Below are 15041 nucleotides of genomic sequence, written 5' to 3' on the forward strand. Positions count from 1 at the left end.
AACTCGATGAAAAATCTTAATATCAACTCTAAATTTAGAGTTAAAAATTCAAAATTTGGCTTATAGGCATAAGCAAAAAGATGATACACTATTTATCCTAGGATATAGCTATTTATTCACCTGTCTCCTCATCTCAATCAATTAATCAATCACAATCATTCTTTATTTATTTTTTACTTTATATTCTATGATGAACGAACCATAATATTTATTTAATCATTCTAACGCATTTTCTTAATACCTATACTCATATCTATAAATGTTTTCAAATTGGTAAGGAATAATTAAGTTGGAAAGTCATTTATGGGTTGAAGCCCAAAGTTATATATATCCTTAGCACATGTACAATGGCAATTATTAGCTGACTCTCACTATTATCACACAAATAAATATGATGACATGGAGAAAAGAGAAATGGGAGAAGAAAAAAATGGTTATTATGCATGACAACGACATGGAGTCGATTCTTGGCATTTATTTATGTAAATTTGGTTACATGTGGTAGACGTGGTTGTAAAGTGAGAATGTTTTATAAAACCGATGGTGAAGAGTCAGTACCTTGGTGGCTTGGCAACGTATCATCATTAAGGATAGATTATTTTTACAAATAATCTTCTTGAGCAGGTGCAATAGTAGACTATAAGCAAGTTATAAACATATTTTAAAGAGATAAGAGGAGAGAGAAGAGCAGTGAGCTACTAATTTTTAGCCAGCTGCAGCATGGACTCCAAGACGTAGTGTATATGATATGTGCTATACTATCAAACTTGCTCTTATAGAGACTACAGTATTTCAAGTTCTGCTCTAATCCAATATAGGTTGACTTTTTTCCCTGCAAGGCAAATGAAACACCATAAGCGTGCAGTAGGGGAGGCAATATCTGTGTGAAATTTATATTGTGGAATCTAAATGGACAGAATTTAATTGAGAATATACATTCATGGCCATCATAGTCGATAGTTTCATCCCCATTTTGAGTTTGTCAATTCTGTTTAATTTGCACTTGGTGATGCATTGCCACTAATTAAAATGCAAGCGGCGTAGTCCTGCGGTCTTTGAGGCGTACTAAACCACAATCGTAGGTATACCTATTGCATGATTTTTTTGCTAGTGGGTGGAAAATAAATTATCACTAGACAATATTCCGTGCTTTGCTGAAACTTATCATCGTAATCATTAAAGTTTAAAATTATAACATAAAGATGGATATATCAAATTAATAATTTTGCTTCTAGGTTTAGTTTTGCAAAGAGCATAATTTCATAGGAAATTAATATGTAGCATTATGAAATCTAAACATTATATGTTTTTTCAACTTATATATATCACATTAGTTAAGTCCTTTTTTTTCACGAGGAAGCAGTAATATATATGTAAGTAATTATGGTACTAATTCAAGTTGAAGGGCAGAAGAAGAGGTCACAAATAAATGGGGATAAGTAACTCTTCATCCGATGGTTAATATTTGTGGCCAACTCCGGCGCATTTTACTTATATAGTATAATTTAATCCAGGCCACTGACCTGTTTTTATCATCGTACGGCTGTGATTAAATTATACCACTAACAATTTTAGTTGTAGCAGAATTCTGAGGGGGCAATTTCGTCCCTTTATGCGGGCTTGCTGGGCTCCTTTCTTGATCGGTGAGTCTCAACCTGCATCTCTCTTCCAAGATTTAGTAGGTGGCCGGCATGGATTCTCTCCATCTCGTGCATGTCAAGGTCCTAGCTGTCGATCTTCTGACCCTGGCTGGCCTCCCGGCACACCTCGCCGCCTTCGTTTGATCGCTGCGGCCGTACGGTAGCTCGTGCGGAGATCGTCGGGGTCGTGGTTTCGCGTGATCGTAGGGAGAAGTTCCTCCGCGCCGGATGTGTGTCCTGTGACTGGACCACCCCACCCGTACCTGAATGAATGCAAACGCTTCTTCATCCAGGGCGTCGGATTCCGATCCAACTGCAGAGATGTCACTGAAGATGTTTCGAGCGCCGATCGATTCCATCTCTTCCTCCGTCCTTCACCCCCTCCGACCCGATCGATCCCATTTTTGCCTCCGATGGATCCCATCTCTGGACGATGCAGATTCGAGATAGAGAATAAACGATGCAGACCTAGACTAGGAGAATATTCGAAGTGATATAATAATTAATAAAAACAAATCAAATATAATCAAAGTACCAAAATACCCTTTCAAATCAATAGACGAGATTAGTTCTACTAACAGTATAATATTATACTGCCAGTAAAATACACCAAACCGTTGCTCTTAATATTTATATGTAACACAGTTAAATGGTTTAGGATGGCTAATGACATGGCTCCGTGCATGGCCTTTCTTATGACGTCTATGGGCCTGTTTGGGCGAGCTTTAAATTCTAAGAAGCAACTACTTGGCAGCCAGCTTCTGAGAATCTGGAAAAGCTCCTAAACCTAACTTCTCTAACTTCTAGATTCTTAGTTCATTTTCTAGAATCTGTAACTACAGATTCTCAGAAGGTGTGAACCGTTTGAAACAGCTTCCAGTAGAAGCAGTTTTTGGGTAAAAGTTGTAGCTGGGAGAAGCTTCCCAAACAGGCCCTATACAGGATATATAGATAGATAAGTGCTGTTGCACAGGCTAGTGGATTACTCATCAGTACTCACATCAAGAGCAAGAGCTATTTAGTTTTTATGGGATGCAAAATCTAGGTTTCAATTTGTCAGCAAATCGCTCAATCCCTCGCTCAGTGTCTTGGTTGAAATGCAGTTTCTGAAGTTCTCAGGCAAGCTACAGTATCTGAACTTCTGAAGATCAGAGAAAACAGATTGCGATCAAGCAATTTTTGTGCAGCGAACAGCAGCTGGTTTTCGGGGTTTTCTCATCTATTTATTTGCTTCCAAACTGCAGTTTTGTTACATACAAAACTAACACAACCGACCAAACCGGATCCATTGAATGATCGTGCCATCCCAGGAACTGGAGCCTAGCTTGATCGCTACTGAAAGAGAAACTGAAATAAACTGAAATCACGGTAACCAGCTGACTGAATCAACTACTACCCAGCATGCCGCTACATTCATGAAAATGCAAATAAAAGATTGTAACTATGCACAAGATTACAAACTAAAGATCTATCAACTCGCCCTCTAACTTTGTTGCATTTAGACTGTAACTATTCCCAACTTCCCTCAGTTCCAGGAAACGATTTCGGCCAAAGGGTTTGGTCAGAATGTCTGAAAGCTATTGTTTAGAACAAATGTGAAATCTGGTGAAATCTGCCCAACTGCATTTCTATCTTCTTCTCAACACATTCCCTTACAAAGTGAAATCTGGTGTCGATATGTTTACTTCGATCATGGAGCAAAGGTTTATAGCTGATTTATTATCAACATTCAGAGCAACACAAGCTGCTTCCTTCTCCTGCAGCTCACCAATCAATCTTGCCAGCCATATCCCCTGGCATGCTGGGATTGTGGCTGCAATGTGTTTAGCCTCACATGACAACAGTGCCACCACCTTATGCTTTTGTGACTGCCCAACTGATCAAATTCTCCCCTAACTTGAATAGAACTCCAGTTGTACTTTTCCTATCGTCTGTATCAGTGTATCTCCAGCCATGTCTGAATCACTGAAACAAACAAGCCGGCTAGCCTGCATTTGCTTCTTTCTGAACTGTATACCACGATTCAAAGTGCCAGCCACATACCTCAGGATATGCTTCATTGCAGCCCAATGCTTAGTAGTAGGTTTCTCCATAAACCTACTCACATAGCCTGCTGAATATGATAAGTCCAGTCTTGTATTAACCAGACATCTCAAACACCCTAGTATATTCCTGAACATGGTGGCATCAATACACTCACCAGAACTGTTCTTGCTCGATCTGAGCCTTGTTTCCAAGGTAACTTGAGCTGAGTTGCATCCCTCCATTCCAGCCTTCTCAAGTATATTCTCTGCATATGCTGCTTGAGACATTGTGATCTTCTTCCAAATCTCCATTGAGAAATGCTGATTTTACATCCATGTGGTGGATTTCCCAACCCTCTTGAGCAGCCATGGCCACAAGGAGTCTCACTGTGTCCATCCTTGCTACTGGGGCAAAAACGTCATCAAAATCGACACCATGTTGCTAAACATAGCCTTTTGCCACTAGTCTGGCTTTGTGCTTCACAACTGCACTGTCTGGATCACGTTTCATCTTATACACCCATTTTAAACCAATAGGCAGGGATGGAGTTACAGTACATCCGTCGGGGCCAGCCGACCCCGATGACCTCCGACAAAATCCACCGTATATTGTTTAGGTAGCTAAGATGATATTAAAAATTAAGATTAGTGTATTCTGACCCCGGTGACTCCGATGAACTAATTTTCTAGCTCTACCCCTACCGATAGCTTTATGGCCAGGTGGCAGATCACAAAGATACCAAGTAAAGTTACCTTCAATTGACTTCATCTCCTCAACCATAGCTTGTCTCCAAAAATCTTGAGACTCTGCATCAGCAACATGCCTACATGGTTCCTCCTTAGTGGCTCGAATTGGTGTGTGGAGTATAGAACTCCACTCCAGATTGCTGGACTGGTGTGGTGTGTCGACGACCGCGTCGAGTTCTAAAGCAGGCTGCGCTAGTCGTGACGCCCACACGCTGTCACGGTGATGATTTACATTTGCACCATCCTCCATGTTGCCGTGCTGCCCATGTGAGGCAGGGGTTACAAGAAATCTACTATGAATTCCGTCTCCTTGCTCCGATTACTGTTAAGTTGCATGCACCGATCAGTTATATCTAAAAGCTTAAGTTGATAGTGAAAGACGGATAATTCACTTTATACACTCCAACACCCGGCCCCCTCACGTGAGACCCTCTCAAGTCTCAAGTATGAAATATTAAAGTGGGCTACAATTATTTTATTTAATTGCGCATCAGTCAAGATTCGAACTCGAGAGCTAGCTCTGATACCAAGCAAACAGGAAGGTATTTGTGAGGAAGGTGATACAAAACTTTGTATACATGTCCCAATCACCATATATGAGATAGACTACTATCTTTAACAGGTACCCTTAATTTCAGCAAAAACTTTTTACAAACAAATTTCTTAGAATTGTTTTTAATATATACTTTTACTTTTAATAGGGGATTCGTTCGCTTGCACCCTTGAATAGTTACCGTAAAGTCATTTAACTACTCAGCGATTCAATGTTTAAAAATACCCAACATCTATTTGAAAACTTTAAAAATATAGATACATGAAGTTAACTTAGAACTTAGAAAGATGATATGTAATGGACTAGCTTGTCCATGGCAATTTGAGAGGATCCGTTGCTTTTTAAACAGTGTGCCACTTTGTTCTTAAGCTCTTCTGCTTTTCTCTTTGTCTCAGCGGCCTCTTTTTCTCCCTTCAGTTTCCTAATCGCTTTCTCGATTTTCCCTCTCTCTAACTCATTCGCAAGCTCAAACCCTGCACCATACATGGCTTTTACATACCTTGTATTTATCATCTGATCTGTAAATTGAGGCATACATATCATAAGGACTCCCTCACTGATGCTTTCCAATATCGAGTTCCATCCTCAGTGGGTCCAAAAACCACCCACAACATGATGGGTCAGCACTTCATGTTGTTGTGCCCACTGAATAATTTTTACCCCTACCTTCCATCTCACTTTCAAACCCATCTAGTAAACCTAGTTTGTTCATACGCCTCTGGAGGTCTGGACAAACTACCCATAGAAAAGGATGGTCGCTCTTCTTCAACCCATATGCTACCTCAATGAACTCGTCATACTATAGGGATGCCAAGCTACCAAAGCTCACATATAATACAAACCCATTGCTTGCTTGTCTGGCCATTCGATACAATCTTGGTTTGGTCATAAGTTTGGGTTGCTTCCGGTCTTTATGGAGGAGAGCTTGTGAAGTGGACTGACGGCAAGCACGGTTGGTGCGCCATTATCAGTGAGCTCTCCACCGAGCTGCTCGAGCTCGATCGGTTCTAGCTCTTCAAATGTGTTAATCACCACGCCTATCGAGTTTCTCGCTGTTTCAGCGATTCGAGCGAGAAGTTTGAAAACCAATTCATTGTTGGTGTTGACTAGGTCTCTTACTCACAGTGGGGGTAGCTCCTTCATGGGTTTGTATAAATGTGATTCTGAAACATAATATACTCTGGTCATAGCCATGCTTGGTCAAAAATCCAAAATTCTTATAATCGATCTACGGTATAATAAATTTATAAAATTTAATAAGTTTATGATATTATGTTCTATGTTTAATATTCTTCTTTTCTATTTAAACTAATTATTTAAGAAATTATTGATGGCTGATATTATGAACTTTTTCCTCGCCCTCCATGACAGGGTTCAATTTGCAACTCATTCTTGTTTCACGTGAGCCTAGCTAAGGCAGATGAAAACATTGCTGCACCCTACATGGTGCGACTAGTAAAAATTGATATTTTTCTTTTGCATTTCAAGGTGCAGCATATGATGAACCAAACAAGTGCTTTAGCCAATGTAGCTTCACAAATACATCCGACCAAATAACCACAGAGTGTATGTGTGAGACAGGATTGACTGCCTGGCCTGTTGATGCGAGCCAGGCTAGCGCCTGTCAAGGCAACCAAACATATCGCAACTGTTCATCCCTACGCTTACCAGTGATCTACTTGGATGTTGCAACGGGTCATGCTTATTCGATTAGGAATACATGGGATCCGGTCACGTTCGTAGCATGCGAGTGATTGAAGGGGTGTATAAAGAGATTCACTTAACCCACAGAATATCTATACTAACACATTTGATTACCAAAATCTAAGCTATTTGAAAGATAGATCTTGGCACTAGTAAATCATAGCCATCTCTATGTTAATGGTTTTTAGCCCGTCGCTAGTTATCTACTATTGCAGGCTAAGTATGGATCCACCAAAGGTCTCAAACTAACCAATTGGGACTTAATCAAAATAGAGGCTTCACCAAGGAAGATATTCGACTGTCACACGGAGTTTTCGATGGGATCCAAAAACCTTCTACTAAAAGTTTTTTTTTTCTTTTTTTTGCTAGATGAGGTTTTCGATGGGATCCAAAAACCTTCTACTGAAAGGTTTTTTTTTCTTTTTTTTGCTAGATGTGTCTCTAAGCCGACGAAGAAGCTAGGATGGCAACAAGCCGATTGTGGATCTTCAGGGCCATCAAGCATAAAATTGGTGGTCTTGGTTTACTAAGGTTTAGGGCTATCAAAATTTCCTGTTGTATCTCTAAAATGAACTTATCAATGAGAGTTTTGTAATTAAACATGTAACCCTAAAAACACTAAGTTCTAATAGGATCGATGTAACTCTTGTAATACCTTTATGTAACTCTTATAATACCTCAAGTATTGGAAATCCCATATTTTCTAAGTTTGTCTTTCGGCAATAGTTGACGTCAACCATGGGGAACACAATCACATGTGACGAATACACATGCCACCCAAGCGAAGGTCAACACAAACAAGATTTATCCCTCAGCGCTTCACTAGGACTCTCAAAGTGGCGACGAACATAGCAAAAGCAAGATACGAAGCCGAGGAAGAACAAGATGCAAAACGTAGCCAAATGCTTAATGGGTTCATCAAAGATGCTTCAAATGAAGACATCTCAAGTAAATACGAAGCAATTCCAAATGAGGAAGCTCGAGCGGGAAGGAGAGAGCAAGCCCCAAGTACCGAAGCAGCAGATCAAGCCAAAGCCACACGCATGAAACAAGCTACAATTGCTCCAAGTGCTATGGGCAAAGAGGCAACTGAGGCGTCTCCATAGGCTAGTAGATAACACCATAGCATTTCTCTTGGAAAAATAGGAGCAGAGGCTAAACCATCCATTTTGATGTCATGTAATTATGTAAACAATAGAATTATCAACAACACTAAACTCTTTATCAATTTAAAATATTCACAATATAGAAATACAAAGTTAATCCAACTATTGGAGAGATATTATATAATTGACTAACTTCTCAATTGCAATTTGAGAGGATCCACTGCTTTCTAAGCATCCTTCCACTTTGTTCTTAAGCTCCTTTGCATGTTCTCTTATCTTAGTTCCTGCCTTTTCCACCATTAGCCTTCTAATAGCTTTCTTAATTTTGCCTCTTTCTAGATTGCCCTCGAGCTCAAAGCCCACGCCCCATACTGCTTTTACATACCTTGTATTCAACATTTGATCTGCAAATTGAGGTTGACATATCATAGGGACTCCCTCACTAATACTCTCTAACGTCGAGTTCCACCCGTTGTGGGTCCAAAACCCGCCCACCGCTCGATGGGCCAACACCTCCTGTTGTGGGGCCCACCGAATCATCTTACCCCTACCCTCAACTGCTTGCTCATACCCATCTGGCAAACACACTCTATTGAGACCCCTCACAAGGTCTGGTCGAACAACCCATAGAAAAGGCTGGCCACTGCTCTCCAATCCACATGCAACCTCCAAGAATTCATTGGAATCTAGTGACGCCAAGCTCCCAAAGCTCACATATAGCACCGACCCTGTTGCCTGTGTGTCCAACCACTCAATGCAGCTTTGATCTGGCTGTAAGTTCATGCTGCTCCCATTGTTTATGGAGGACACCTTATGGAATGGGCCGGCCGCGAGCACAACGACAATGTCATTGTTGAGCTCATCACGGATCCTCTTGAGCTCAGCGGGTTCTAGCTTGTCAAAAGTGTTGATCACCATGCCGTTGGAGTTTCTCACTGTTTCGGTGATATTAGCAAGAGTTTCACGGGCCTTTTCTTGGTTGGTGTCGCTTGAGTAGAACAGGTCCCTTACTCGCAGTGGTGGCAGCTCCTTCACTGGTTCATAGAGTTGAGACTCTGAAACAGCTCCTTCACTGGTTCATAGAGTTGAGACTCTGAAACAGACAATACATTAACTCCTGGGTAACTCTTTTAAACTCTTGGGAGAGCATTATCTCATTTCTTATAAGTTGTCTAAATAGTTACAAATTTTTTTCACAAATTAAGTAAATAGATTAATACATGATATATCAATACCCAAATATTCAAGATTAAATATGGTTTTTACAAGTTAAAAAATGACATATAATTATAAATATGTACATGCAAAGTGATGTATCATCTTTTAATTTATCTTGTTAAGTATTTTATAAATGTTTATATGACATCCAAAAACATGGGTTATCCACTCAAAATATTAGAATTCATTGACTACCAAAATATTCTCTTTAGTTTCAAATAATTGTTGCTGCTATATGTTGTTGATTTACCACGTTGGTCGTCAGTAGTGAATGATCATAGTATATAACGGTTGCACGACTATATTTAGTACTCCCACAGTCATAAAAATGCAACTATTTCTTCAATTTAAAATTTATATCAAAATATTAGCATTTCTGATACTATTCATAACACTACTTATTCCATCAATCTCTTTTTATTTTAATTTTTTTCTTATTTTATCCCTACATACTGTTTCACCGTGCTATTCTCAATTTCTTTTCTCCTCAACATTAATCTCCGCTAAACAATCTAGAAATACTTATATTAAGGTGGTACATACTTACGCAATTATATGTTTTCTTTAAGAAAGATGAGCAGTCAAAGTTTAACCATAAATAGTATCGGCTGGCAAGTATTTAAATACAAAGTCTTATTTAGTATTCCATCCATTTTATATTATAAGATCTTTTGGTCCTGTTTAGATTGATATACGTGGTGATAAATTTAGACATATATACAAAATATATACATTAATATATTAAATATAAACAAACTCAGAAAGTCTTATAAAATGAAACGAAACGGACATCATGTAATGCCTATAAAATTTTGACAACTATCATATGGTCTCACTAAGAATGGCAATAAAAGATAGTAATAGTACACAAATGTACGCAATGCAAAGATTGTTTGATTTTCAAATCTAATTAAAACTCGTGAAAAGGATAATTTTAGTAGTGACCTTTGGGAGGCAAATAGCCCTTTTGGAGAAGAATGGGGTAAGCGAGGTAGCAGCAGAGCGAGGCCGCGCTGCCGGTGCGCAGCACGAGCGTGGGGAGCCCGAGCCCGGCGGCGACCTTCTGCGCGGCGAGGAGGTTGGCGTCGATGATGAGGCACGCGGCGGGGGGCCGCCCCTCGGCGCCGTCCACCGCCGACGCGAGCACGTCGCGGAACGACGGGGACACCTCCAGGGCGGCGTTCATGGCGAGGATGGCGTCGACGACAGTGCCCGTCGCGGCGACCTCGGGCGGGATGCCGTCGGGCACCTCCACGAACGCGAACTCCGGGTAGCGCGACGGGTCGATGGCGTTGATGCGGGTGTGGAGCACGGTGACGGACAGGCCGCCGCGGCCGTGGAGCGCGCCGGCGAGATGCAGCATCGGGTTGATGTGGCCCTGGAACGGCAGCGGGAACACCAGCACCCAGAGCTTCCTGCCATGGCCGCCGCCGCCGCGGCGCACCTCGACGCTGGCCATCGCCGCGGTGACCCAGTTGGTTGCGTGTGTCGCGCGCGGCCGGTGAGTACTATATCGGGGTGTACCGGGTGGGTCCGACTTGTACGTGACGCGACATCCAATTTAAGTGTTGGTGGCGACGAGCGGTGTTGCCGGCGATTGGCGTCACTGGTGACGTTGCCGGCTAACAGCAACGTCGCCGGGATCGGTTCAGTCCAGATGAGCTGGGGCTGGGCGAAACGAATAAAGAAACGTCGCCTCACATGTCTTATCCAGATTAAATGCCTTTGAAATTACGGCTCGAACCTCGGGCTTACGCAGCGTTCTGTTGCTAAAATTTTATAGTAAAGATGTCATATCGACACGTATATTTGAAATATTAAATATAGTTTATTATAAAATAAATTTTAGATTTTATCTGAAAACCGCGAGACGAATCTATTAAGTCTAATTAATTCATCATTAGCACATGTTGGTTACTGTAGCACTTATGTCTAGTCATGTCATAATTAGGCTCAAAAGATTCGTCTCACGATTTCCCCCATAACTATATAATTAGTTTTAATGTTCATGTATATTTAATGCTTCATTTAGGTGTCCAAAAATTTGATGTGATGTTTTTGGAAAAAAAAATTTGGGAACTAAACAAGGCCTTATAAACTAAAATTTAAAATTTTAATCTTAGAGGGTGATGTTTGAAAAAACCAAACAACATACCTGCGGAAAAAAATTACAAATAAAATTTTTATATACGTATTCATATCGATCTAAAATCCAAAACTTCGGTGAAAAAACTCTAAATTTAAAGTTGAAAATTCTAATTTTGGTGCATAAGCATAAGCTAGAAGTTGGGATGTTAAATTTTGAGTTAATTTTAAGATTTTTTTTCATTGAAGTTTATTTTCCAGGCTTAGCTATTAGATCTCTAAGAATATGTATATAATAATTTTTATTTATAAATTATTTTTATTTATAAATATGCCGTTTGTCACCATCACCCCCTATATCCCACCTCTGTGTTCGGACTTTGGAGAAATTTCGAGAGCTTGAGATTGAGATGAGAAAGCATTTGTCACACCCGGAGTTTCGTCCTAAGCCTAAATCGTAAAAAGAAATCCGTAAATAACAATTGGCTTAATTAACTCAGGAAAAATCCCTCTAAAAGGAATTAATTCACTTAAATCGAGGCTCGCAAATCGACTAACAGGATTTAAATTCAAATTGCAGAAGTATAAAATTTGGCCAAACAAATTAATTTAAAACTCGGCAAAAGTGGGGTTTTCCTTTTTCCCTCCTTTTTCCTTTCTTTTTCCCTTCCTTCTCAAATTGGGCCGAAGTCCAATTTTCCTCCCTCTCTCTTTTTCCTTTTCTTTTTCTTTTCTTTTCCTTCCCGGGCCGGCCCAGCCGAGCCGGCCCACTCCTCCTCGGCCGGCCCAGCCGAGCCGGCCTCCCTCCGCCCGCCAGCGCGCACCCCCGCCTGGGCCGCGACTTCGGCCCAGCTCGCCGTGACTTCGGCCCAGCCGTGGTCGTCATCGCCTCCGCGTCGCCGACGTTTGGCCGCCGTCGCTTGCACCCGCGCGTGCCGCGCCGTCGCTGCTCGCCAGCCACCGTCGCCGCTGGTCTGCCGGGTTGCGCCCGTGCGTCGCCGCCCCGGCCGTCGTCGCCGTCGCGCCATCGCCGCTCGCCGGTCGTCGCCGTCGCGCCGTCGCCGTCGCGCCGCCGTTGCCGTGCGCCGCCGCCGCGTCGCCCGCCGCTCCCGCCGGTCGCCGCCGTCCGCCCGATCCGCCCTCTGCTCTGTTCCCCTCTCGCTGACGAGTGGGCCCCACCCGTCAGTCTCTCCCCCGCGCCCCTCCTTCCTCTCTCCTCCCGTGGGTCCCGCGTGTCAGTCTCTCCCTCTCCCTCTCTCTCACCGACAGGTGGTCCCCACCTGTCAGCCGTCAGCTTCCTCTCTCCTCGCTGACGTCAGCAGCCCCATTAATTGCGCAATAATTGATTTAGGACTTTTCTGTTTAGTTAAAAAACCCAGAAAACTTCTAAAATTCATAAGTAATTCATCTAGTCTCCGTTTAGGTCCATTCAAATTTCATTAAATTCATAAAATTATCAAGAATCCATTAAAAATAGTTTCTTTTGCTGTTTCAGTAGAGTTTGTGCCTGTTTTATTTATTTTTGTGCTCTGTCGCCTAGATTCGGACCTCGCTGAAGAGCCGGTTTACTTCGAGATCGTCGCCGAAGTTCCCCAAGGGCCAGAGCAAGGCAAGTGACACTCATCCTTGAACATATTGAACCCATTATTGCAAATTCCCCGCTTATTTAATTCAAATATGCATTGTTTTAATTAAAGTACTTACTTTATGCTATTTTCGGGTAAACCTTATTGTTATGCCGTTGTTTATCCAACTTTATTCATTGCTGGACCAGGGGTAAATTGACTAGAGTTAGGCCTAGGTTAATGCTTAGCCATGCTTAGAACAAATAGCTCATGGGATCACATATAATTATGCTTAGATCTGTTTAGCTGAGATAATGATTCACTACCCGGTTCGGGTTAATGTCAACTAAAATATTGATAATGGTGGGCTGTGGGTGCATGGTTTTGAGAGTCGCACCCATGGTAATTAAGGACCGGTTCACGGGAAACCCTGGAAGTAATTAAGTGCTAACCACATGCCGAAATGGGTAAGGTGGGATTTGGAGCATGACTTCGAACTATTTGACGTACCCAGGCAAGGGTAGGCGTGATGGAGTATGGACGGGCAATCGTGGTGTAACGAAAGCTTCTCCTGCTTCCGGATCTACCAAGGCACAAGAGGGGACTGCCCGACTTGGTGTAAAGGAGGGGGTGAAACCTGAAGTGTGGTGCGATTAAATAGGGAGGGTTGTGTAACGGGTCCTATCACGGTCTCCTTTCCGGTATGCCGTGGTGGTATGTCGGCGCACGTTCAAGTGTAGTGGAGTCGTGTCTTGTGGGTACAGTAGTACACCTCTGATCAGAGTATAAACTATTCGAATAGCCGTGCCCACGGTTAAGGGCGAACTCCCAGCTTCACTGTGATTAGTGAACCTCTAATAACTTGAGTAAATTGGTTATCACTCGGGACTACTGCAACGTGGTGTAACGTTGAGTAGTGGTTGGGCCTGTTGCAACGTGGTGTAACGTTGGACAGTGTTGTGGTATTTTACAACTGTTTATTTATTTATGCTTTACTGTATTTAAATTACCTTTATTCTTTCAATCTCTGTTATTTATTTAAACTGCTGCTTTAGCGCAACTATCCCTAGCCTGTCCTTGTGAATCCCGTTGCATCATTTATCTTCCCCTTGTCCGTGTTACTTGTTGAGTACGGTGGTTTGTACTCAGCCTTGCTTAACTTTCCCAACCCAGAGCTAGAAGCAGAGTCCGATGGAGGTGCCTCTCAGGAGTGAGCTGTTCCGCCGTCGAAGTGTTGCCTGTGGACTGGAGCCGTACCCGCTGGAGCTAGTCTACCCTTTGTTTTTCTTTCCGCTGCATTTCCGCTAGAATAAGTGTAATTTTCAGTTGTTTCTAGGAACGATGGTTATGTAATCAACATTGTCTTTTTGTGTACCCTGGCTGGTCCGACAGGGATTTAATACACAATTAAGTTCAGAAATTCGTGTGAGGAATTTCTGGGCGTGACAAGTTGGTATCAAAGCCTCCTTTGACCGTAGGATCAGCCCAATGGAAACCCTAAGAGCCCTCTGCTTTTCATGTTTGTGCATAGTTTGCGAAAGTTAGAGTGTTTTGAAAATGGGTTGGTGTTTTTCAAAAGCGTGAGTGTTTTAAAAAGATAAAACCCCTTTTGATGGAAAAGTGTGAGTAAATCGATTTACGGGTAAAACTTTATTTACTTTCTTTCTTTTATGGTTTATTTATCTTGAAATAAAATTTTGCATCTATTGATTCCAAATCCTTGTGCTCTTTAGATGGCCGACCACCCTTTGTACCATCGTGGAAACGGGATGGCTGGATTCGTGGCAGAGTTGGCAAGAGTCTCGTTCACCGCAGGATACCCCTATGAGCCGGAGTACACAACGATTCATCCTCTGGAAGGCGAGTTTCCCCACCGAGTAAGATTGGAGCTGCATGGAATCCCCAGTTTCCTCCCTAACTTGGAAGCAGAAGGAGCTGGAGGATCACATGAGCATGCCTGCCAGGAAGCTGCTTACAGTCTGATGACAACGCTCAGGGCCAGGCATGACCTGACGTTTCGGCATTCGGCTTACCGGTATCACCTTGGTCGTGGACCCAATTCCATGGTCAGTAGGTTTCGGTCTGCCCGAAGTGAGCAAGACCCTACCTTCGGTAGGATGTGCACGGTGCTGCAGGGCCTCGACCAGATGCATCACGACCTCCACGAAGCGTCCAAGGCTCTGAACGACGCCAAGCTCACTCAGATCGTTCGTCTGCAAGATGAGGTCGACCGCTTGAAGAAGGAGAATGCCAGGCTTAAAGGACTCCCAGAGCCCGGAGGTGCAAGGTGTCGCACTACGGCAAGGAAGCAAACCCGTGGGCCGCCAAGAGTTCAGTCTTACCCTGGTGCCCCGGATGAACCAAGACCCTTGATGCAGATGGTGCCAACCTCTCCGACC

The 15041-nt window shown here is 42.6% G+C and overlaps 1 protein-coding gene and 1 pseudogene across 1 annotated transcript; both read right to left on the reverse strand.

The window, feature by feature from the left end:
• Nucleotides 1-5243: 5243 nt before the first annotated feature.
• LOC102710891 lies at nucleotides 5244-6158 on the reverse strand (annotated as a pseudogene).
• A 1664-nt stretch (nucleotides 6159-7822) lies between these two features.
• On the reverse strand, nucleotides 7823-10625 carry LOC102722028 (UDP-glycosyltransferase 76C2-like). Its single transcript, XM_040525673.1, has 2 exons — nucleotides 9938-10625; nucleotides 7823-8829 (listed from the first exon to the last, which is right to left on the reverse strand). The coding sequence occupies exons 1-2, from the start codon at nucleotides 10449-10451 to the stop codon at nucleotides 7937-7939; spliced, it is 1407 nt and encodes a 468-aa protein (XP_040381607.1). The 5' UTR covers nucleotides 10452-10625; the 3' UTR covers nucleotides 7823-7936.
• Nucleotides 10626-15041: the final 4416 nt, after the last annotated feature.

The sequence above is a fragment of the Oryza brachyantha genome, chromosome 7 (assembly GCF_000231095.2).
Source record: "Oryza brachyantha chromosome 7, ObraRS2, whole genome shotgun sequence".
Taxonomy (NCBI): domain Eukaryota; kingdom Viridiplantae; phylum Streptophyta; class Magnoliopsida; order Poales; family Poaceae; genus Oryza; species Oryza brachyantha.